Raw genomic sequence first — 26360 nt, 5'->3', positions numbered from 1 at the left:
TGCATCAGGATTGTGGTTACCCGCAGGGGGCTGGGTGGGCATGGCTTGGCTGGTTGCGGCTGGGTGGGTGAGTGTGGCCAGCTGGTCACTTTGGGGTGTGCCTGTGGTGGCCTAAGTGGGGCTGGGAGGAGCCATTGTCTCCAGCAGAGGGGATGGGACCAAGGCAGGTGCTGGGGGCACCCGGCTGTGCTTGCTTCCTTGAGGCTGCTGCTATTGCTGTGCTCAAACTCCTTGTCTGGACTGAGAAGAGGCTGAGGGGGAGACTCCTGCTGGAGAGATGGCTGCTGGAGTGGGCTGCTGCTGTTGGTGCTGCCGTTGCAAAGTGAGGCAGGTGAAGGGGCACGGGTGGTCTGGCTGTGGGGCCCTGAGGTGTGTGGGTGCAGGGCTGCTTCTTGGGGACAGGGGCTCCCCACCTTTCCCGTTCATCAGGGCTGTTGGAAGTGAGGCATGCTCCCTGGAGTATGAGATTGGATGGCTGGGCCGAGTGCTCAGGAGAGAGTGCAAAGCGCCTTTGTGCCACCATCTGGCTTTGTGCTGCCTTCATGGCTGAGATTGGGCAGGCAGCCTCCTGGCATGTATAGGACGGATTGCATGCCTCCCCCCATGCCTTTGCCTCTGCCTGCTGCATGGATTGGGCCAGTGGTCACGGCGCTCGAACCAATCGGTGCTGCATGGGCTCTGGAGTCCCAGCTGCTTTTTGGGGATGAGGCTCCCTGCACTTCGTTTTCACTGGTGCCATGGGGGGAGGGGGGTCGGGAGGGAAGCTTGTCCCACATTTGTGGTGGAGCTGAACGTTGAGGTTGGTTGGCGGGGACTGAGCCTTGCAGTGGTACCAGCAGTTTGCAGAGGCATGGGGGAGGCATGCAATTTGGCCCAGTGGGGTCAGCCATGTGGTCACCTGGCTCATCCTAGCTGTGACGGCCTTGCTCAAGTGAAGACAGATGGTGGGCCGAAGCAAATGGGCAGTCAGTCAGCTGCCTGGCGCATCTGGCAAGCCGGATCACTGCCTCCGTTTGCTCCTCTGCATCTGTCTCTGCCTGCTGCTTGGAGGGCCAAACCAGTGGCTACAGTGCTCAGATCCACCTGTGCTGCATGGGCTGGGAAACCTCTTGTATGTGCACTGGGGAGGGCTCGGCCGGGGCAGAGGAGGCAGTTCCTTTCCGTCTCTGGGGCGGTCCTGTGGGCCAAATCTGGGCCTATGTCTGTTCTAGGTCATCTACTCTTAAATCCCTGCTTGAATTCACAATCTGCTAAAGCATTTTTGGCAAATATATTTCTATTTATTTGAAAATCTATAGTGAAAGCCACATACTACTTAATGGAGCAGCCTACTCCACTAGGTGACCATTTTTACTGTCAGATAATTCATTCCAATATTTAATTGAATCTCCTTACCTGTAGTTTAATCTTATTAACTATAGTCCATCCCTCACGTTAATGGAGAACAAAACTAGTTCTGTAGCACAACCCTTTAGCTATATGAAGACTGCTGTTCTGCCCTGTGTTAGCTTCTTCTTTGCAGGCTAAACATACTCTCATGGGGACTTCATTATGTTGCAGCCTTTGCTGTAATTTCACTCTAGTTCATTAATATTTTTCCATTTTTTTTTAATGTCGGTGTGATCTACCAGAATCTTTGGATCCTTGTCACATCTACTACTTCTGAGTCAGGACTCACTCATCCTGCACTTGTGTCTTTCTATTCACTTTTTAAATGTTAGCTGCAGCAAATTTGGTATTCCTGGATTAAAGAAAAGATATTTATAATATCCAATTCCTTAATCTAGGTCTTTAATAAAAATATTGAAACAGCAGAGCCCAGGATTATGTACTGTGTTGTTTTAATAATTTCTCTTTTTTGTTTTTAATTAAGTTGAATGGAACAGGTTTGGGGATTGCACAACAATCCAGCTATCCAGGGGAAGGGTATTTTCAGGTATTTGTAAAATCAACTGGTATACTAATTAACTGCATGGAAAATCTGCTTCATTGATCATATCTGCCAGCTAAGCAGAGCACATGATAATACCGTAGGTCATAACTGGAAGTATTATAATAATTCAGTATTACTTGTTATTTTGGAGTGAGAGTATTCATCAGTGTACTGAGGGAATACCCCTTGGCACCTTGATAAGTACTCTCAATGCCAAACTATTTTTAACAGTTTTTGAATGATAAAACTTTTACACCAAAAACAAATATCTTCCAGAATGAAGCTCATAGGGAACTTTGCAAAATAATTTTAAAAATTGATATATTACGGGCTAGCCATTTTGGTTGATACAAGTACTGATAGTTCAATAGTAGGTGTTACTCATTTTATGCTTTTTAATTGAATTGTCCAGGAATATAAATACAACAAAAAGGGTATTAGTGAAATGAATTCCTTCCAATTATGAAATTAATTTTAAAATAATTCGATTAAATCCAGATGTAATGAGCTGACACTACATTAAGACACTGTTAATTAAGTTACACGTGGCTTATATTCCCTACCCTAGTATACTTGGAACAAAGTCCATCTAATTTGGTCTGTGTTGAGCACAGTTCTTTTATCAAATACTCTTGCCCTATGCTGTTAGGAAGAGAGGAAATCAGAATATTTGATTACTTGTTTTGAACCTGAATCACATATTTTATAGAAATCTAAGAATACAGTATTTCTTGAGAAATAATGACTTTCGTCTCCCAAATACTTTTCTGTGCATTAGAGAGAAGTAACAAAAGATGTGTTAATGAGTGAAAATATAAGCCATTGATGATGCGAATTGTGACAATTATCTTTGAAATATAAATGAATTAATAATCCTTGGGAGAGCCTGCTATCCTAAATAAGTTAAGATTTTCCTAAAGATACCATTGAATTAACTCTTTTCCGGAGGAATTTTGCAGGATTAGCCATGATCGGGTATTGCGATGTCCAATTGGCCTCGAGACAGAGTTAATTTGAAGCCACGTCTCTGTGCTCCTTGCTTCTGGTTCCCAGTTTCAACTCTGTCTGGGCAAAGGAAGAAAGGTTGCTTTTGGTTCCTGATTCTTCCAAAAACAATCCAGTGCCAGCCTGCAAATTTCTTCTCCCTGCCTTCTTCCCCTTGCCTCCATCTGATACCTGGAAGCCTCTCCTTGGTGTGGCTCGCTCCCAGCCACCGGTAAGGGATTTAAAAGTTGCTTCTTGGGGCTTTAGAGGCAGGATGCCATTACGGTGGCCATTTTGGGGCCTCAATTCCTGTGGGCTGCATGGGCTGGGGCCGAGACTACTATGAAGCCTCGTTTTCATCCCTGCCTTCTTGGGTGGCCATCCTTTCTGCAGTGGCGGTGGTGGCAAGGCCCTGCAGGCCTAGATTGATGCCAGGAGGCCCAGAGTGGCGCGGGACAGCGAGGACCATGTGGCGCGTCGCTTGGTGGTACCGGCAGCCACGCAGCTTGCAAAAGGCGCATGGAAGGTCTACCAGAGGCTGATTTCGTCGCGTGGAGGCCGTGAGTGATTGGTGGATATTCCCATCAAGCCATCATTGGCTCCACAGTCTGAAGGCTGTGCACAAGAGGAGGAGGAGGATTCCTTTGTTAGAGGCATGGAGCAGCTTCCAGGAAGCATTCAGAGGGGGATCAGGTTCAGAGAGAGGTAGACATGTCTGATGATGAGGATCCCTCAAAACCTGAGGCACTAGCATTCTCTGGTCTGTTTCCTCCGGATTTGTTAAAGTCACTGTTGCGGAAGGCCAGGGCCACAGCACAACAGGGTGAGACGGAGGGTGCCAAGTCGGGTGCCAAGGAGGGTGGTCCGGAGAAACTCGAAAATCGAGTTTACTCAGAACCTCCTCCAGCGAAGGAAGACATCTCTGCCCCTAAGTTGTTCCTAGAGGTAGTTAAAAAGCAGTGGGAAAAGTGAGGAACATTTCCCAACCCCAGCAGCAGTGATAGGAGGTTCTTTAACATGGAACCTAGTTTCTCTGAGGCGTTGCAGGTGCCCACAGTGGACACTCCAGTAGTGGCATTGGCATCCACGTCAACGGTGGTGTATGGTGATGTGGCTGATTACTTGAAGGCCGAGGACAAGAAGGCGGAGCTGACCCTTCATAAAACATTCCAGTCTTCTGTGTGGGCCATCAAGGCAGCTGCTTCTGTTTTGTTCTTCAGCCGCACGGCTATCCTTTGTCTACAACAGATGCAGGAGAGGATTCCTCCTGAGGAGATGCGTACTCATCAAGATCTCAACAAGCTGGTTGCTGTTGCACAATTCTCTGCGGACGCCACTCTGCATGCCATAAAGTATGCCTCATGGGCAATGGCAGCCTCAGTGACCTCCTGACATCTCCTGTGGCTGAGGAGGTGGCAAGCGGAGAACAAGGCAAAGTGGCACCTGGCATCATCGCCTTATTCTGGGGGATCCCTTTTCGGTACGCCTTTGACCCACTCCTCATTGAGGACAAGAATAAAAAGAAGGTCATGCCTACGCCCGCAAAGAGGTCGGAGCAAAAATATGCGCCTTACTTTCGGAAGCAGTCCTATTGTCAGTCAGATCAGGAGGCGCAGCACAGCAGATATTTTCCAAGATCAGATAGGCAGTCGGATAGGCACTACACCAGGGATAGGCCTAGGTTCCAACCCCAGGGGAAGAGGCCCTTTTGGGGGGGGGAGGTGGCCGTCCCTACCGCCAGGGCAGATAGGTCAATAGCGACCCCACCCATAGGCGGCAGACTGCTTCTGTTTGTGGATGCCTGGGCTGAGATTACCATTGACGCCTGGGTTTTGAATACCATCAGATTTGGTCTGCGCCTAGAGTGTCTCTCCATTCCGCCAAACCACTTTCGGTCACCAAGAGTAAAGATAAACGCTCTCTCATGAGGCAGGCGATCCAACACCTCCTAGAGATTAGGGCGGTGGAACCGGTTCCACTGGACCAAGTGGGGTTAGGTTTCTATTCCAACCTCTTTGTCGTTCCAAAGAGTTCGGGGGGATAGAGGGCGATTCTGGATCTTAAACTGCTAAATTTTCACTTAGTCTATAGAAGATTCAAGATGGCGTCGCTTAAATCCATCTTGGTGGGGATCAGGTGAATGGCTTCATGGCCTCTATCGACCTGACGGAGGCTTACCTCCATATCCCTGTCTTCCCTGGACATCGTAAGTATCTCAGGTTCTCCTATTTAGGTAGCCACTACCAGTATAGGGCCCTACCGTTTGACTTAGTGTCGGTGCCGCAGACCTTCACTAAGGTCCTAGCCGCAGTGGCGGCTTACCTCCGTGAGCACTCTGTCAGGGTCCAATGCTATCTCGATGACATCTTAGTCCAAGCAGCATCATTTGAGTGGGCAAGGGAGGATATTTCGTTGGTGATATCCACACTACAGCAGTTAGGTTTTTCAGTTAACCTAGATAAGAGTTCCCTCGTTCCCCCCACCAGGATTCCTCACCTGGGGACCATCATAGACTTTAAGCTGGGGAAGGTGTTCCTGTCCCACAACCGTAAAGTTAGTTTGTTAGCCTTAGTTAGACAAGTTAGAAGTCAACGTTTTGTTCCTGTAGTAGTGCTCTCCAGCTTGCTGGGGAAATTCATTTCTTGCATAGACGTGTTGCCTTGGGCTCCTCTACAGGGCCGCTCCAGTGGCGTCTCCTGCCACATCAGAGGTCAAACTCCAGCAATTCCGAGGAAAATATTCCAGTGACACCACAGGTGCAGCTGCCATTGAGGTGGTGGCTCTCCCTAGCACTACACGAGGACTGCGAGTTCGGGGAGCCGGAGCGCCTCATCCTGACAACGAATGCCAGCTTGTAGGGGTGGGGAGCTCTCTTGGAGTCCCGGATGGCGCAGGGGCGTTGGACCTGGTTGGACCTCAACACAATATAAATTGGCTGGAACTGCGAGCGATTCACTTGGCATTGCGGCACTTCAAGGACCATGTTCGGGATCGAGACATCTTGGTGCTGACTGACAATGTGGCAGCGACGGCCCATGTCAACCAACAGGGCGGCACACACTCCAGGGCTTTTCGAACCGAGGCAATGGTACTCAGCGCCTGGGCAGAGAGTCATCTTCAATCGCTCAGGGCAGAGCACATCACAGCAGTGAACAACCATCAAGCTGACTGGCTCAGTCGGGCCACGGTGGACCACATGGAGTGGAGCCTTTCTCCGAAACTGTTCCAGGCCATCTGCTCCAGGTTTGGTCATCTGGAGGTGGACCTGTTTGCCACATCGCAGAACGCTCAGGTGGATCGGTTCTTCTCTCGGTTCCCGGCTCAGGGGACGGAGGGAGTCGACGCGCTTCGGATGCTGTGGCCGGAGGGCCTGCTCTACGCCTTCCCTTCCCCTTCTCCCTGGGGTAGTTCGGAAAGTGATATCAAAGAAGGTGGAGCTCATCTTAGTGGCGCCCTACTGGCCGCTCTGGGTGTGGTTTGAGGACCTAATGTGCCTGTCAGTGTCACACCCGTGGAGGATGTGGACCTTAGACAGGGGGGGACCTGGTACATCCCGAGCCACAGTGGCTGCAGCTAGCTATGTGGAGATTGAGCGGGAGCATCTAAGGGCCGCCCAGCTTTCACAGAGCGTGATCTCCACAATTGAGTCTTCATGCAAGGGTTCCACCACTAGGATTTATGATTCCACCTGGTGGATCTTTGCAGAGTGGTGCTGGGTCTCGGGAGCAAATCCTTGCGAGCTTTGGTACTGCACGTCTTGGAGTTTCTCCAAGGGGGATAGGGGGGTCTCACATGGCACCCTCAGGAGACTGGTGGCGGCCCTCTCCACGATTATTCGAGGAGAGGGGCACCTTCCACTTTCCCAGATCCCGTTAATTAAGAAGTTTTTGAAGGGTGAGGGGGAATCTCCATCCCTCGGTAAGTCCACCGGTGCCCGACATGGAGCCTCACTACGGTTCTCTAAGCTATGACAGGAGCACCATTCGAATCTCTGAGGGTGGTTGACCTGAACTTCGTAACCCTTAAGGTAGTGTTCCTTGTGGCGGTCACCTTAGCCCGTTGCATCTTCGAACTGGGGGCATTGTCCTCCAGGTCGGATCTTTGTACATTCCACAATAATCAGGTCGTCCTGCGACTGGATCTGACTTTTGTTCCCAAGGTTAACTCCCTTTTTTGCAGGTCGCAGGAGATGGTATTACCGGATTTTTGTCCAGACCCATCTCATGATAGGGAGCGTGCCTTGCGCATTTACCTGAGGCGCATGGAGGGCCTCAGGAAGTCTCAGGGGGTAGTGAGTTCAGGGAGTAGTGTGTGTTCCCTTATGACTTGTTTTCAGGTGTTTTGCAGTGGGCTTGGCTTGTTGAAACTGGGAACCAGAAGCAAGGAGCACAGAGGTGTGGCTTCAAATTAACTCTGTCTTGAGGCCAATTGGACATCACAATACCCAATCCTGGCTAATCCTGCAAAACCTCCTAAAACAACAGTTCAGGTAAGACCAACTGTCATTCTCCCACCTTTAACCAATATTATTCCTCATTTTCCTCACTGCCTACCAAGTCCCTGCCTCTTTCCATTAACCTACCTCTAGTAATCTTTTTCTTCATAGTTGCTATTTCTGATGGAAAGAGGGTAGGATAATGTTTTTGTATGTAGTATGTTTCTCTGTATAGAGGGATTGCATGTATGTGTGAAACCATAGATGCTATCAGCCTTAGATTATAGATCATTTTAAACAGTAGCTTCAGTACATTTTCTTCTTTGTGCTGGCCCCACCCAGTTGTGGTTGGTGACTGCCAACAGAAGTGTGTGTGTGTGTGTGTGTGTGTGTGTGTGTGTGTGTGTGTAGAGACATAGACAAATATTTCATATTTACATATTTATTGGATGGGGAACTCCAGGTTTTGATTTCAGCTGAACATACGTATATATTTGTTTCTGTCAAAAAAACAAATAAAAGTCACTCTTTTTTGGAAGACAGATTTTAGCAGCATGACTCAGATATATTAATATTAATAATATTTTATATATGAAGAGCGAGCTCCCAAATAAAGCTTTAATATTATGAGCATTTTAGGAATCAAATCCTGTTACAGGTTTTTCTGTGAAGAAAAGAAGGTATCTTAGATTTACTTGAAACCTGAAAATTTACATCTTAGCTTATTTAGAATCAAAAGAACATTCCAAAAATTCCCTCATAATATTACTGTCTAAAAATCTAGCTTTTTAAATTAATCATATTTACTACTTTAAAATGAGATAATAGGTTGCATTCTATGCCAGCATTTTGCATGAGCTTCCATTGTCTAATAATTTCTGCTACTTTCTCTTGTTAATTGGAGGCCTATGAGGTTCTTGCTTTTTTATGCTTTAAAAAGTTTATTTCAATTATTGTAGTAGGATATATTGCAATTTAAGCTGCTGCTATATCTAAATAAACATGCATTCACTTCCTTTTTCTGATATACTTCTTCGAGGCTAATCACTCATCTATTTTTAAAACATATTTCATGGCTGACATCAGTTCTTTGGCCTGTACAAAATGAAACATTTACTGCTTTGTCTTTAAGAATCTGATTTTTCCTCCCCACTCCTTGAGATAGTTGGTAGCTATAACTTGAATATCTTTTTTGTCTCTTTGTAATCAGTTTCCAGAGGAGACAGAATTGGATCTTTTGTCAGTAACTATTGATGGTCTATCCCATAACTCATACACTAGTGAAGGATCATGCTCAGTATTCAATTCACCCCAAACTCCAGCTGTCTTCTCACCAAGCATTCCTTTCCAGCCTGAAGAAGGAAGACGAGATGACAGCTTGTCTTCATCAAGTGAAGATTCAGAAAAAGAGGAAGATCATGAGAAAGAGAAACCATATGTTTATCGGAAAGCACTGTGAGCATATTTGTAAAAACTGAATATTCATTTCATATAACCACTCTGAATATGTGTATATTGATGAATATAAAAAAAAACCATCCAGCTTTCTCTATACAATATTTGGTCTGAACTCTTTATGTTATGCTGATGTTATTAGCTATTTAATTTTTAAAATATTTAATCTGTTCTGATAATTTAGCTAGCAGAGCTAACAAAAAACACTAAATGCAACTGCCTGTGGCCGAAAATAACCATGACTCTTGGAAATGACTATCTTGTAACTCAATATTTGACACATCTTGGATGTTTAGGATGTCAAGTTCAAACCTCGCCAGTGTGAAGCAGCCTGAGAAAGTTTCCTTTCTATTTAAGTATAATGGCAGGTAGCTAGTGCATTACAGATCTGATTTGAATGCAATTAATAAATTATTCATAATTTTCATATAAAAAAATTATTCTATATCTCATTAAACAACAATATAATTCCAACATTTTAGGAACTCAGCATTTTCATTGGCACTTCCTGTTCTGTTTTTTAATCTGTAAAAATATAGCATTTGTTGCGAATTTGATAGTTACTTTGAATAAGATGAGTGTCTGGAACATTCCTTAAAGCATTATATGCTGCTATAGTAACATTTAATCAGAGCTGCTTTTTTGGCTGCTTAAATGTTTTTTTAGTGTACGTTTAAACTAAATAGTGTAAGAACACTGAATAAATTATATCTTTTCAATTATTTTAAAGTAGCTATTTTGACTATTTTTGGTTTCCTCCCATGATCCATGAAGAGGAAAAAACCCCCACTGAAGATTACTTCTATATTTGTGGATTTTGTTCTCAAAGACTAAATGTAGTTTAGTGAGAAAATGAGATGGATATCTATCTCCTCCTTCCTCATTGTAACGGACTGCCCAATCACAGAATCTCCATACCACTTTCAAAGAAAATAAAATACTAGTTATATCAGACAGTTTATAACTATTTTTAAAGATTTTTTTAAATTTTTGAATACACGCAAACAGACAAAACATACACACACACACACACACACACAAACCACAAAACCATCTTCCATTACAAATTGTAGAAAGTGTGTCGATTGATTATAAAAACTTCTGTGCATCCCTTCCACAGTCATCACCTACAATTCATACCAAATCATATATTTTAAATCAAGTATATTTATATATACAACTATCATCATACCTCAACCTTCATTTGACTATAATTGTTTTTACATCCTTTTTTGTAAAATATTCCAAATTTAAAACAAAACCACATAATGGCATTCCATTAGCTCTTTCCAATATCATCCAGTAACATTACATCTTTATAATGCTCTATATAAAAATTGGTTATATTTAATAGAGTTTCTAAACCTCCTTTCGTAGTCACCATTTGCAATTTATATCAAATTTCCTCTTATCAAGCATATGTATATATTTATGCATTATTATCATTATCAATCAATTATTTAACTGTATCCATTATCACTTCATTTTATACATAATGCTCCAAATTTAACTAAATTTGACTTAACTATTTATTATAAGCTTTCATTACATCAACCTGTGTCTTTCCAGTAATAGTGCACTCTTATGTCTCTTGCCATTTGTGGCATTAGCATTCGGGTTATTTCCTTAGTAAGTTTGGTATGGACTTCTCTTTGCAACCTATAGCTTATTGCATATCTTGTATAAGCTCGAAACCCTCCATCTGCTTCTTCGATCAGCTTATCTTTGGTTGTCACTAGTGCTTCTGACAAAATTTCTCTCCTTAGTTCCAACAATTCTTCTCTCTTTTCTTTTTGTATACTTTCAGATCTGGGGAGTAGCTCCAGTCCATCAATAATAATAATAATAATCATCATCATCATCATCATCATCATCATCATCATCATCATCATCATCATCTTTTATTTCTAGACCGCACCCTTTCCTAAGCAGGACTCGGGGTGGTGTACAGTCATTATTAAAACCATATACAAATACGTAGACGTAGACGTAGACGGAGGAGGTAGAAAATATACTGTACAATACTTAGTTAAAATACAAATAAAATTAAAATTCTCTTAAAAAATTCCCCACTAAAATGTTTGCCAGGAGGTGGAAGATGGAGCTATAAATCGGCTAAGCCAGCTAATTGGAACAGGTGAGTCTTGAGCTTCTGTCGGAAGGAGCGGAGGTCGTTAGTAGTTCTAATATCGGGGGGGGGGAGGTCATTCCAGAGGGTTGGGCCCATCACAGAGAAGGCTCTACTCCTAGGCGTCACCCGCTGGCACTGCTTGGCGGATGGCACCTGGAGGAGTCCCTCCCTGTGAGAGCGGATAGGTTGTAGAGATGTGTGAGGTGAGATGCGGTCCCGCAGGTAACTAGGTCCCATGCCATGGAGCGCTTTGAAGATAGTAACCAACACCTTGAAACGCACCCGAAAAACCACAGGCAGCCAGTGCAGCTCGCGCAGGAGTGGTGTTATATGGGAGTATCTTGTCCCTCCCATGATGGCCCGCGCGGCCGCATTCTGAACTAGCTGTAGTCTTCGGGTGCATCTCAAGGGGAGCCCCATGTAGAGAGCATTGCAGTAGTCCAGGCGAGACGTCACCAGCGCATGAGTGACTGTGCGTAGGGCGTCCCGATCCAATAGGGGGCGCAATTGGCGCACCAGGCGAACCTGGTGGAACGCCCCCCTCGCCACGGCTGTCAGATGGTCATCCATCGACAGCCGGGCATCAAGGAGGACACCCAGATTGCACGCCCGTTCCACGGGGGGCAGTAATTCGCCCCCTATGGCCAGCGATGGCGTCCACTGGTTAAATCGGGGCGCCGGTAGCCACAGCCACTCAGTCTTGGAGGGGTTGAATTTAAATCTGTTGTCCCCCATCCAGACCCGGACAGCTTCCAAACACCGTGACAACATTTCGACGGCCTCGTTGGGGTGGAAATGTACAGCTGTGTATCATCAGCGTACAGATGGTATCCAACCCCCAAACCACGGATGATCTCACCCAGCGGCTTCATGTATGTGTTGAACAGGAGGGGCGAGAGGACCGAACCCTGCGGCACCCCACAAGTGAGTGGCCTCAGGGTCGACCTCTGCTCCCCTGCCAACACACACTGCGTCCGGTCAGAGAGGTAGGAGCGGAACCACCACAGAACGGTGCCCCCTACGCCCACCTCTTCCAGCCGGCGCAATAAGATACCATGGTCGATGGTATCGAAAGCCGCTGATAGATCTAATAGGACCAGGATAGAGGAACAACCCCTATCTCTGGCCCTCCATAGATCATCTACCAACGCGACCAAGGCCGTCTCCGTGCTGTGACCGGGTCGAAAGCCGGACTGGCGCGGGTCTAGATAGTCTGCTTCCTCCAGGTGACGTGGGAACTGTTGCGCCACCACACTCTCTACAACCTTCGCTAAAAAGGGAAGGTTGGAGACAGGACGGTAATTAGCTAGTTCCTCCGGATCCAGGGAAGGCCTCTTCAGCAGGGGCCTCACCACCGCCTCTTTCAAGGCGGCCGGCAAGGACCCCTCCTCCAGTGAAGCGTTCACCAGACCCAGGAGCCAGCCTCGTGTAACCTCCCAGGATGCCAGTACAAGCCAGGAGGGACACGGGTCCAGTAAACATGAGGTGGCTCGCAGTCGCCCACATAACCTGTCCAAGTCCTCGGGGGCAACAGAGTCAAACCCCTCCCAGCGTGGTGTCTCAAGACTTGTTTCCGACGTCTCCCCTGGTCCACTGAAGGGGGCCCATCCACTCCGGATCTGATCGATTTTGTCCTGCAGATATTTCCCAAACTCCTCTGCTCTACCCTGCAAAGGAGCTTCCCGCGACCTCTGTAATAAGAGAGAGCGGGTCACCCGAAACAGGGCGGCAGGGCGGTTATCCGCGGACGCAATAAGAGCGGCACAGTGTCTACGTTTGGCCGCTCTTAGAGCCACAAGGTAGGTCTGTAAATAGGCTCTATCTATCTCCCCTTTCCATATTCCACTCTTTCCATTTCCAACCACGCTCAGTTCACTGTCAATATCAACAATTTTCTTGTCTCTTTGTTTATTTTTCCTTCAGTTTTTAGAACTCTAACCTCCACTTTTTTCATTTGATGAACATCCTCAATTTTTCCATCAAATTTTGCTGTTCTAGGATCTGTGTTCTCCAATCTCTTCTCAATTCTCTCTGTTACTTCTAATAATTTTTGAATTTCAAACATAATCTTTTGCAATGTTAAGGTTTCTTTTTCATGTTGCGCCATTCTTCCAACTTGTAAACACTGCCACTCTGGCCTTCAAAACTTTTTATTAAATTTAAAGCAAGTTCATTTATAATCTTTCAAGACAAGGCTTTGTTTTCACTCCACTCCAGCTGCCAATGAAGCTCCCAAAAAGCACCTGTATAAACAACCCATGCTTTTCTCACTATCACTCTCTGTAAACAAGCTGACGAACCTTGAAATGCAAAATCAAATGATCAAAGAGAAAAAAGAATAGAACAATATTTCCAAACTTTCCAAGCCTTCAGCCTCCAGGTGGCAGTGTTACTTCCTTTCCGTCTGTTATTACAGCCCTCTTTCCTTTTATATCTTCTTTATATTCCAGGCTTAAAGAAAACAAAATTCTTTAATGGAGCAAAAAACAAACAAACAAACCCATCCAATCCAGAATTATAAAAATAAGGAAAAAGATTTTAATCCTTAGGTATAAAAAAAAGAATATAAAAAAGTAGTAGAAGAAAAACTAATCCATTCAATTTAAAGAATAGGAAACATTTGCAAAAGTTCCATCTGTAAAAGAAATAACACACTGTCTAATGTAGCTTAATTTCGCCGCTTGTTTTCTTCTGTTTTCAAATTTAATTTAGCTTTAATTTTTTGGGGGGGAGGTAGTCTCTTTTATAATAATAAGATTTCCTCACCAGATGGACACACTTTCTCTTTCCATTTTCCTCCCGTTCCGGAGCTGTCCCAACTTCAGCAGCTTCAATGGCTGCGCTTCTGTTGCTGGCAAAAAGAGATTCTCCTGTATCAATCAGGGACATTGCGGTGTCCCTGAGATCAGCAGGACGTACTCTTCCCTATCACCGTCTCTTCGGGACTGTTTACGTCCAAAAGAATCTTCCAGCAGCAAAAGTATTGACTGCGATCTTGGAGCTCCAAGTTCACACGTTGTGTCATTGCGACATCAGCTCCTCCTCTTTAGTTTAACTATTGAGTTCATCTACAGTGTTAAAAATATCAAGGGAAATATATTTTACCAAATTGCATGCAGTAAGGTAAGTTTGTTAAATCTACGTTTTTAAATATTTTTTAAATATTTTGCAGGTCTACTTCTCGTAAGAAAGCTACAGGTTTTGCTGCTGTTCACCAACTGTTTACTGAACGTTGGCCAACATCTCCAGCCAACAGAAGTGTAACTGGAACAACTACTGAGAGGAATATTGATTTTGAACTTGATGTGAGAGTTGAAATTGACTGTGGAAAGTGTGTACTTCATCCAACAACACTCCAGCAAGAACATGATGATATAAGCATAAGGAGGTAAAATCCTGCAAAAAGCTGAGCAGGTTTACCTAACTACCATATGTTTAGAGCAGTAGCCACATTTTTTATGTTGAAACTTGTATGAAATCTCTAGTGATACTGATCATCAATCAGTTGCAATATTCCATATAAAGACAATTTGACAACTTGAATAATGTCCTCTCTTTTGTGCCAAGAACTCTGTCATAAAATTGTGTAATCAAAACAGCCCATCTTACTTAAATTGCATATAAAATATTCAGAATCAGGTATGGGACATATTTTGGAAAATGTTGGCTTCCTTAAATCTCATTTAATCAGCAATTAAGCAATTTGTATGACCTTTTACAGCATGATACGTTATTACTGTTAATTCAATAAACATCCAGCATTTCTGGCTTTGTTTTGTTATGAATGGAAGACTGAACATGATGCCAGAGGAAAGAAATTGTTAAATGCAATTAAACATATTACAAATATACAAGTAAAATAATGCACTTACAGAAGTAGAAGAATTTGTTCCATTTTAAAAAATAGGCTTGGCTACAAAATAGACTCTGATCATGGAAGAGATTCTCTTCTCCCACCTCCACATAACCTCTCGTATTTGTTTTAGAAGATTCCCCGATGATGTAATGATGACTTTCTGAGGATTCTGGTAAACAGAAGGAGGAGAAATATTTTGCTGTTTTAAAAGTTTACTCATGGAAATCTGGAACAAACTCTTATTTCATCTTGTCTTATCTTTAAATTTCCTGCCTGCCCAATTCCAGGAGACTCTGAATAATGCACAAAACTAGGGAAAATATACAGCTAAACCCATGGAATCACAAGGCAGACAAGCCAGACTTTAATTATATTTGTGAAAGTTGAGAGTTTCTCAGGACATGGGTGTCATCAACAACCACCAGCTATCCAGCTTCAAGACTAAAACTGCAGAGTAAAAAGTCTTATTAAATAGTGAGAAGTAGTGAGCAGTGGAAGAAAGAAGTGTTGGAATTTTTTAAAAAGTATATATAAAAATTGAATTGGACTGTTGATAGACGTTTTAGTGGCTTCTTCCTACTTCTCCATTTGTGTCAGAGGGCACCATTTAAGGTGCTTCTGGGTTGAAAAGATTAGCTGGTGACATCACTGTTTCCCAGGGGGAGGGGTTTATGCCTACAGGCGTCCTCTCATATTTCCATCAAGGAGCTGGAGCAAATGACAGGAGTTCTCCCAGCCACGTAGCAGCACTTAGGTTTCAAGCGTGGGCTCGCTAACCTCCAACCCAGGCTCCTAACCTCCAACCCAGGCTCCTAACCAATTGCTCTACTACGCTCCCTTCTTCCTAGTTGATAAAGATTCTTTCCTATTAAGCTGTGTGCCTGACAGCCTTAAACCAAGTGTAAGCTAGAGCATAATCAAGTCATGTCAAATATTTATGTTCTCAGTTCTCTTGAGGTATTATCAGTGAGTTTAACTAACAATGACTAGAGATTTCGAAATGACTTAATATTGCCTTTATGTCCAGGGTAATTAAATAATGACTATGTGTATTTATATATATGTATTTTTAGGACCTATGATCGCAGTTCCCGAAGTTTAGATCAAGACTCTCCCTCTAAAAAAAGGAAATTTCAAACTAACTATGCATCAACTACCCACTTACTTGCTGGAAAGAAAGTACCAGCATCTCTTCAAACAAAGTCTACTGATGTGGAAACAACAATATTTTACATTCCTGGTGTAGATGTTAAGGTAAAAAATAAAAACTTCAACATTTCCTCCATATAGTGTGATAAACTAGAATTGCAGTTTCACATTCCTTTCCTGAGCCTGTCATGTAATGTAGTTATTGCTTTGAAACATGTAAATACGCTAGGAAATGCTTTTGTTACTTCAGATAAGCATTAAGGCTAATTTGGAGTGCCTCTGTTCAATTCAGAATGTATTGTATGGCTAGCATGTCCACTTTATTGTCTTCATAATTAAAAAAATAATAATATCAAATTCTACAATGTCTTTATCCCTGGAAATACTAGTAAGATTGGATGAGTAATTATTTGAAGAATGTTTGAGGTAAATCAATGTGCCACATTGCCAATTCAAGAGATCAGTGATACTGTCAGTCACACAAGAGTTACTACCATGTTTCCTGCAATAATTGTTATCCTTTTCTCTGTATCACTTCTTATTTACCTCTATAATGGATATAGTATTATTCTTGTTCTTACGTGCTACATCCACTTTGGATGTGTAGCACATCCAATCAGTGGCACACTGATTTACCTCAAACTTATGCTTTAAATACACTGCCAAATCAAATGTATTTGCATACATAATCCTATCTGAATAGGATTTCAGATAGTGAGACATCAATTAAAGGCTAGGATAAAGAAATGGGAGTGGGATATTATTGTCCTTAATATACATTTCACATGGAAAACAGTCTTTTTACTGTAGTACTATTGTTCTGAAATGGCAAAGATACTGGGATTCTTTTCAAAAAATAATTTCAGGCATCATTTAACAACATTTACAAATAAAATAGAGTAATTAAATCTAGTTAGATAGTTCTAAACATTTTATAACTTATTTAATGCTGTAGTTCCACATAATAAGGAATATCTGTACATCAAATACTGGTAGGCTGTAACAATTTCCAGAACATTTTTTAATCTAATTTGGCCCATCAAAATTTTGCCAGTCCCTGTGTTTTCCATTTCAGTTAAAGTGTTGTTTGTCATTTATGCTCTTCTATTCTTTATACTGCTGCTTGCCCCCCCCCCCCCCCCAGTTTTGGCTACGCAGAAACCTATGGTTTTAATCTTATTTTGTCTTGTTTCAGCTACATTACAATTCTAAGATGTTAAAAACTGAGTCGCCAAATACATCTCGAGGCTCATCACTTCAAAGAACCTTTTCCAAAGAATCAAAGTTGTATAGTATGAAAGATGTTATTCCTCCTACCCGTGTCAAGGCTAAAACCTTACTAACTCCTCAACCCCCACCTATTCCACCAGGTAAACATTTCTTTTCATTGTTTGTATTTTAACTTTAGTATCTTTTGCCATAGTGTATAGGCCAATACTTAAATCAATATTTGTAACTTAATAAACTATTCTATTTGATGTTGTGATACATTTTTTGACATAATTTTTTTATGTTTAGTACTTCTGATTATTTTCTTATTTTTCTCTTTGTTAAAATTTACTTTATCAACTATTGTAAATAGTTTCTCTTATATTCTCTAGTCTATCTTTAGACTCACTATATTTGCTGCATTAAAGTGTCAATGTTTGGGGAAACGAAGTAAAATTTGGACAATTTTCACAATTTCTAAATATGCTTGAAATCCATTTTATGTGGAAGACAGGAAATCAGTGATCCTTAATGTAGAATGTTAAATAGAAATCCTTAATTTCAGAATTGTCTCTAAGCATATACACATTTTATAATATCAAAAAAATTGAATTCTGACTACATTTTATTGAAATTTGGATAATAGAGGAGCTATTTTAGGTAGTAGTTTGATTTTAAAAAATATGGACTATATTTGCAAAGATTACTTAGAAGCGTGCAACTCATACATCTTTCATCATTTTAGAAGGCTAAAGGATGGGAATGGGAGTGATTTGCAAATCTTTTCCATTGCCATTCTTAATTTATGTTCCTTGAAACTGTGAAAAATTAGGAATACCAGTAGTTGGACATGCCTTAGCATCCGTTAAATTTTGAATTTAATATATGTTAATAATGGGGGGAAGTATCGACCATGAAGGTTTTTTTTTTGCTTAGCATTAAAAGAGCATTTGAATTACATGCTTATTTACAGGATACTTGGCATATGCTGAACATGTTCAGACAATGTGGCAAGTCGGGCATGTGCTTTAGTTAGGAGCATGTTGGATTGTATCTGCTGCTTTATGTCATGCATTATTTTGAGCAGATCCTAATGCTGTAACTTGATATGTCACTTAAGACAAACCTTTTTATGGGATTATGGTTTACCAAAACAACCCCCCAAAAACATGTGTTGGTTTAGTTTGTATCCAAAATCTCATGGTTTTAACTAAAAGAATCGTAATAGTGATCTTAATCAAATAAGATCAGCTTAAAAACTGAGGCATAATTTCATAGACATGCCTCCTGTACAGGTGATACCATATATAAGAAACAGCAGCTGATATAACTCCAGGCAAGCCTTAAGCCTAATTTGCCATATTGTCTGAATGCACCTATTCATTCCAGTCTGTATAGCTACATACAGCATCCTTATTTATTTAAGTTAGATCATATAAGGGCACCCTACACTTTCTTTTACTCATTTCCCCTATCCACAGTTGGCCACAAGATGAAACTAGAGAATTACTAGTTGGGAGTACTGGTGCTGTAATCATATCTTTCCTTTTCTTTTATTGGATAATTATAGCAGAGCTAATCCACACTAGAGTATTTTGTGACAGGAAGTATCCAATGTTTCAATTTACAAATTTATATATTTAAAAAAAAGGATGGAAATTTCATTTTAAGATTTTAAAAGTGATCTTTTTAGTCATCCTGATTATAAAATTAGAAGCTTTATTAAACTGTCAATTTAAATGTATTATTGATGGTGTAAATCAATCTCAATTAAGCCATGTTCTCTACAAAAATGGTGAGGATCCGTTGGATTAGCCAGAGATAAACTTTTAACTTAAGCAAGGATACCTCCGGAATTGGGTTAAGGTAACCTCACCTTTGACCTATCATTAACTTTTCTTACTTTTTTATTTGTGTTCTATTTGATGTTTGTGATGTGGTATTTCACTTCATTTTTCAATTATTTCAGCCAAAGGTAAAGTAAGTGCTGGTGTAAAAACAGCAAAATTGTATGCTTGGGTCGCACTTCAGTCTTTGCCTGAGGAAATGGTGATTAGCCCTTGCCTGTTGGACTTTCTAGAAAAGGCCCTTGAAACAATACCTATAACTCCAATAGAAAGGAATTATACAGGTATCATACTTTTCTACCATAATTTTTATAACCTGATTTTTATTTTTCGGAAGTTATATGTAAATCACTTCCTTATTCTTTTAAAGCCATCAGTTCACAAGATGAAGATATTGGGCAATTTGATATGCAAGATCCTTTAGAAGAATCCACAGCTTCCTTAGTATCTTCATCAACATCAGCATATTCTTCTTTCCCTGTTGATGTAGTGGTGTATGTAAGAGTTCAGGTGAGCATTGATGTCGGCTTATGTGATACCTTGAAGACTGTTGTAAATTGGTAGGACTTATTTGTACACAGATAAATATTTTGTTTTTCAAGTGCTGAAACAATGAATTTTATTTTAGATTAGGACTTTTTTCGTTTATTCTATAGTTTCTGTTTCATCTTCATATGAGAAATACCAATGATACCATGTAAAGAAATGTACTCACTGTGTCTGTTCGCTTATTTATTTATTTGTATTGCTCTTAGAGCATACTTTGCTTTAAATGTTGCGCTGTCTGGTAATGAAAACTCTGTTATGAATTTAGATATTGTATTCTAACATTTTCCATGGAATCTAAAGCAACGTTTGGTTTCACATCAAAGTGGGTTAAGCTAAGATCTTCCTATGGTTTGGCAGTGACTCTTGTAGCCAAATGTAAAATTGTACATTGCTTGCTTGTATTCTAGACTCAGCAGTCTAATCAGATGAAACAAATTAATATTCATTGCTAAGATGTTTGCAGCTTATTGGCTCAAAGTACACAGGAGCCAGGAAATTTGAAACTAGGGCTGATGCTTTTATTAGCCAAGATGTACTAACTTCCATTTGATGTACTTAATTATATAGTTCTTCTCTACAATATACTCTTCTTGTGTTCCATATGTGTGGTTTTGTATGTATGGTTTTCTTCAGTGTCATACTCCTTCTTAGAATTTCTTAACATAGTTTTTATGATCCCCCCTGCCCCGAAAGTCTTGTTTTAAACGTTCTGTGGAAGTAACAATATGTTACTTTTCTTATTTCCGACCCTAGGTCATCACCTGAACACAATTATCTTCTACAACGTATATATTCTATAGATACTTTCTGGCTCTTCTGTTCTTGAATTCCAATTTATAGTCTTATCAGCCCAGACCCAGGAATGAAGGATATTTAGAATTGTATTAAATAATATCTAGATGGTCACACATTATTTATCTCTCGCATTAAAAAAATAATAGTATTCCATCTTTAAAATTGTTCTGTTGCTCGTTCCTTTCTTGTCATTTCAATTCTCCATGTATGATAAACACTGTTTTTCTTTTCTTCAGCCTTCACAAATCAAGTTCAGCTGCTTACCTGTGTCACGGGTGGAATGTATGTTGAAACTTCCTTCCCTGGATCTTGTATTTTCTTCTAATCGAGTAGAATTAGAAACTTTAGGTTCAACCTGCCCTACAGAAAATTCTTTACAAAGTGGATCAAAGATGCCAGTTAAAACTATCTCGCCAGGTAAAATTCATTTTTATTGAATAACGGGTTCAGTTCAGAAGGATGTACTCAGGCCTAATAAAAAATAAGAGTTTAATCCTGCAAGAATAAATTGTGGCTCTTCTGGTGCTCTCAAAAGACAGAAATTAAAACGTCTGCTTACAACCATGATTATGCCTTAACAAAATCATTGGTTAGTATTAGCTTTGATTTACAATCAAATTAGAATTAAAAATTTGAAATTGCCTTGTTTTTCTAAATGATTAATACAAATTGTGATCTTTCAGACATAATTACTTGTTTTGTAAATAATGGTTTGGTATGATGTCTGAGCTCCATTATCAACTTACCAAACTCCTTTTGAGATTAGCCTAGTCTTAAATTCTGGTCAATGATTATAATAATAAGCTAGACTATATTGTACTCCCCGCTAATTAATTTAGTAGGACAGCTGACACAGAAAAAATCTTTCACATTTCAAATAATCTAGCATTTATCAGGCTGCAGAAAGAGACTTCTTTATCAGATCTTATAATGTGACCAGTATGAGAGAAAGCGGTTATTTAGATGCGTTGATTAAGCCATTCATGGAATAATGCTGAAAGCTTGTCCAATACCAGTTTGGTCTAGTGGTTAAGACATTAGGCTAGAAAGTGGAGGATTATGAGTTCAAGTCCTGCCTTAGGCATGAAAGCCAGCTGGGTCATTTTGGGCTGGTTACTCAATCTCTCTCACCCCAAGCCACCTCACAGGGTTTTTGTTGTGGGGGAAAAACAAGGAAGAAGATGTGTTGGACATGTTTGCTGCCTTGAGTTATTTGTAAAATGATAAAGATGGAATAGAAATGAATAAATAAATGAAATAAAAAATAAATAATTTGTAAGAATGTTTCCAAAAGATTCAAGCTTATACTGCTATGAGTTGTCATCTCCAATAAGAGATGATTGTAAGAGTCTCATCAAAATATGTTTCTATTTTCTTTCCAAGGAATGCACCTTTCCTGAGCTTTTCTTTTTCTGCTTTAGGTTCTTCTCTTGGATTAGGTAGCCCTTTTGGCAGAACACGGCATAGTAGCAGCCAATCAGATTTGACAGGTTCTAGCAGCAGCTCTTCAGGTTTGAGTTTCACAGCCTGCATGTCTGATTTCTCCCTTTATGTATTTCATCCGTATGGAGCAGGAAAGCAAAAAACCACTGTGGCTGGCTTATCTTCTGGAACAGGTAACAGGGAATATTGTGGTTCATAGAAATGTATTGATGATTTTTTAAACTTTTTAGATAAGCCTTTAAAAAGAAAATACAAAATCCCTTTAAAAATGACATTGTTCTGGCTTAACAGAAAGCAAATATTTAAATATGTATGACGATATATTAAAAATACATTTTGCATTCATAGCTCAGTACATCTATGTAATAAGGCATTTATACAGTAAATGCAGTAAAATTATTTGTTTAGAAACAGTATTAAAATTATTACATGATATAGCAATAGCACTTAGATTTATATACCGCGTTACAGTGCTTTACAGCCTTCCCTAAACGGTTTACAGAGTCAGCATATTGCCCCCAACAATCTGGGTCCTCATTTTACCCACCCCGGAAGAATGGAAGGCTGAGTCAACCTTGAGCCTGATGAGATTTGAACTGCAAAATTGCAGGCAGCCGGCAGTCAGTAGAAGTAGCCTGCAGTACTGCACTCTATCCACTGCGCCACCACAGCTCAAAATAGCATACAGCAAGCAACAATTTATTAACCATATTTTATACCAGCCAAAGTTTACACACACTTTTGTGCAAAGCTCAATATCTGAAGACATTATGAGAATAGGTTTCATCCGTTTAGATTAAGCCAAAAAAGCATTTATGTTTTTCATGATTTCAGGGACTATAGATGAAGAACCTTCATCAGTTACTGGTCGCAAGGATTCATTGAGCATCAACCTTGAGTTTGTAAAAGTTAGCCTATCAAGAATAAGGCGTTCAGGAGGTGCTACCTTTTTTGAAAGTCTCTCTGCAAGCAAATCTGCCAACAAGATGGAGACTACATTAATAAACATATCTGGTATTTATTAAACCTATGGAATAAACTTAGTGCAACATAGACAATACTACTGCATTACATGTAACAGTATCAAACTTGCCATTTTTTTTCCTGTGATACTGTAGGTCGGACTTGTAGGTCTTTTGAATAGATGTTGCATAATTGCATTTTAAGTTATTAATAAAACTTATATTTTCTCCTCAACGTTTCATTAAACAAAAGATCTTTCTTGACCTTGTCATAGCTCTTTACAGTTAATATGCAGATAATCCTTGATTAATGTCCCCTCATTCAGTGACATATCAAAGGTACAACAGCGCTGAATGAGGAGGACTTACAGCAAGTCCTTACAGTTGTGACCAGCACAAATTCCTGCAGTCACAGGATTAAAATTTGAGTGCTTGGCAACTGCCTCATAATTATGCATTTCAAAACATCCCTTGGTCACATGATCACCATTTGTGACTTCTCTGTTGGCTTCCAATGAACAAAGTCAACAGAAAAGCTGGCAGGAGGTCACAAATGGCAATCACATGACTGCAGGATGCTATGATTGCTCAATATTTGCCTAACAACAGCAACTTGAACTGCTATTGTAAGTCAACGTGATCACATCACATTGTGCCTTATGATTATGACAATTAGCAGTGGAGTTCCCAGCCCCAAATACCACCAATAAGTGAAGATTACCTGCATAACCAAAATAATAGGCAGATCCATCTAGGAAATATTTCATAATACATGAATACCACAACTGCTTACTTGACATTGCACTTCCTTACCTCTAGCATGTGGGAAAGTATCACTTTTTGAACTTGCAAACCAAACTAATACCACTGTGAATTTACATTTGTATAATTCTATTTAAAAGCATTTCAAACATGTACAGGTCTGGCTCACCATAACACTAAATCAAGCTTTTGATATAGTGTCATTTTTCAACATCTATTTCTATTTTTCTTGATCCTTTTTTTGAAATGAGATGATAAAATTGTGCTAGAAATTGCTAAGGAAAAGGGACACATCTCTTCTTATAGCAAGCAATTTCAGTATTGAATACATTGGAGTAACACAAACATTTTTGAGGTGACTATTACTGTAGTGAGCCTAGAGTTCGGTGCTACAATGCCAAAAAAAGAAGAGATTAAAATGATATATAATATAGACAAGTTTCTCCTGAAAAATGAAACGTACTCGCAATCTACAATAGCCATCAGGCATCAAATTGATTGCAGCAAGTTACAAATCAAATAAACAAATGAACATTGATAACCAGCTGCAGGATCTGTAGCTTTTTTTATGTTGTGCTGAATTAAACTATAGTAGGCCCAGTTAGTTTGATTGATGGTAAAAGAAACTAAAGGATACAATCTAAATTAAATTAATTATCTCAATTTTGACTATTTTCATTATAATCTATTGAGCACTTGGTTTTGGTTTATAAATGATGAATGTTACAAGAATAAATAAAATAACATGGAATGTCAAATATAAACATATTTTTGTAATACTTTTACAGCTGTTTGTGATATAGGATCTGCTTCTTTTAAATATGACATGAGGAGACTGAGTGAGATTCTAGCATTTCCAAGAGCATGGTACAGAAGGAGTATTGCAAGGCGTCTCTTTCTAGGTGATCAAACAATAAATATGCCAGGTAAATAGCCAAAAGAATGTGCAAGACATTTTTTTTCATAGTAATCAGTCTTACCGTGATTAACGTTAAAAACATGTTGTTTTTCCATTTTGTGTTAGAAATACTATGATGAAATAAGAAACTAGGTAGCAAATGGATTTAAAAATGTCCGTGCTTAAAAGCTGCTTGAATTTCTTTCCCTTGGTTCCCTTAAAATAGCTGGTTTTAGATTATTTTTAAACAAAGAACCCCTAGTCTTTAAATAAATAACTAGGTGAGATTGGAGAATGGCATATTGTAATAATCTTGGTAGATTTGTGTTGAATTAATAACAAGCTAAACAAATCATTTATTTTGTTATATGTGTTCCTAGTAACATCAGGTCCTGGGACCCCAGATTCTGTTGAAGGGCTGAACCAGCACGTGTCACCTGAATCATCAAGAAAAGCATATTGTAGGACCTGGGAGCAACCAAGTCAGTCTGCTTCATTTTCCCATATGGCTCAGTCACCAAATGTTTTCAATGAGCACAGTGCTACTAGCAATATGGCCTGTGGATCAGGGTCTCATAACCTAAAATCCCCTGCTGTTTCAAGATCCAGAAGTGTATCAGATTCTTCAGTCCCTCAGAAAGGTGAAAAGAAGCTTAATTTCACTACTTTGAATCACACACCACTGTGTAGTATGGGCAAATGATCATACATCTATAAAAAAAGGTCACGAACATGTAATCATTTGCTATGTAAAACACTGAAATGGATTGACTCTACATTATTATGATAACGAGAATACTCACATGGAACGTAAAAGGATGCAGTATTACTCCAAAATTGCTCTGCTTTATGGTTTTTCTTCAAACAAATTACTAATTCCTTTTCAATAGACTTGTGTATTGCCCTACAAAATGTACTGCTCTATACAAAATGCTAAGGTGATTGGAAGCCTGGAAACTAAAACAAATGAAGAACGTTTGCAAGATTGGGGTTTGGCTAATCTAGAAAAAAGAAGGACTGGGGGGGGGGGGGATATTAGCAGTATTCCAGTATTTGAGAGGCTGCCACAAAGAGGAGGTCAATATTCTTTCCAAAGCAGCAGAGGACAGGGCAACACAATGGATGGAAACTAATCAAGGAGAGAAGCAACCTGGAATTAAGGAGAAGGTTCCTAACAATGAGGACAATTAACCAATGAAACAGCTTGCCTTCAGAAGTTGTGGGTGCTCCATCCCTGGAGCCTTTAAGAAGAGACTGGACAGTCACTTGTCTGAATGGTACAGGGTCTCCTGCTTGAGCAAGGGTCTGCACTAGAAGACCTCCAAAGTCCCTTCCAACTCTATTCTGTTTGGTTGAAAATTTCCCTGTATTGTCTTACAAAGTGAGAAGAAACTAATTTTACAGGCCTTGTGTGTTTTAAACACACACTTGTGTAACACAAAGAAGATGCAGATATGTGAAAATGCTTCTATTCAAGTGTGTTTGTCTGCTTGGAGAACCCATTCTTATTTCATCTCTGAGGTTTGAGGAATACTGTACCTTAGGATAGTATGGAGAATTGAAATAGAGGAAGTCCACTGAAGAATTGCAAATTTAATTAGGCAACACAGGATGGAATAGAGCCGTGATGGTGAACCTATGGCACGCGTGCCACAGGCAGCATGCGGAGCCATTTCTGAGGGCACGCGAGGCATTGTCCTGTCAGCTCCAGTGCGCATGCACCCGCTGGCCAGCTGATTTTCGATAGTTTTTTTTAATCTCCGGAGGATTCCCTGAAGCCTCCAAAGGGCGAAAAACAGCCCAATGCAAAGAGAGCTGCCGGAACGGGGAAAGACAAGCGGCAAGGAAAGAGGCTTCTTTCACTCGTGCTGGCTGCTCTGTTCCCCCCTCCCCCCTGCTACTAAAAAGGATCCTGCCCAATCGCTTGAATCCACAGGGAGATGAGAGAGCTG

At 40.6% G+C, this 26360-nt stretch overlaps 1 protein-coding gene across 12 annotated transcripts in view; it reads left to right on the top strand.

The window, feature by feature from the left end:
- Positions 1-26360, top strand: part of BLTP1 (bridge-like lipid transfer protein family member 1) — a 148207-nt gene that overhangs the window by 108650 nt on the left and 13197 nt on the right. For 6 of the 12 annotated variants that reach the window (XM_081960108.1, XM_081960109.1, XM_081960110.1 and 3 more), the window contains 12 exons: positions 1874-1936; positions 8563-8807; positions 14111-14326; positions 15868-16048; positions 17139-17313; positions 19122-19283; positions 19370-19509; positions 20580-20760; positions 21765-21959; positions 22621-22800; positions 24299-24436; positions 24789-25049. In XM_081960108.1, the coding sequence (XP_081816234.1) occupies positions 1874-1936; positions 8563-8807; positions 14111-14326; positions 15868-16048; positions 17139-17313; positions 19122-19283; positions 19370-19509; positions 20580-20760; positions 21765-21959; positions 22621-22800; positions 24299-24436; positions 24789-25049 (2137 nt within the window). The remainder of the gene's footprint in view (positions 1-1873; positions 1937-8562; positions 8808-14110; positions 14327-15867; positions 16049-17138; positions 17314-19121; positions 19284-19369; positions 19510-20579; positions 20761-21764; positions 21960-22620; positions 22801-24298; positions 24437-24788; positions 25050-26360) is intronic. The other 6 variants (XM_081960111.1, XM_081960106.1, XM_081960112.1 and 3 more) reach the window with 5 other exon arrangements.

The sequence above is a fragment of the Natrix helvetica genome (assembly GCF_964273705.1).
Source record: "Natrix helvetica genome assembly, chromosome: 7".
Taxonomy (NCBI): domain Eukaryota; kingdom Metazoa; phylum Chordata; class Lepidosauria; order Squamata; family Natricidae; genus Natrix; species Natrix helvetica.
This window is presented reverse-complemented; position numbering and strand designations above follow the sequence as displayed.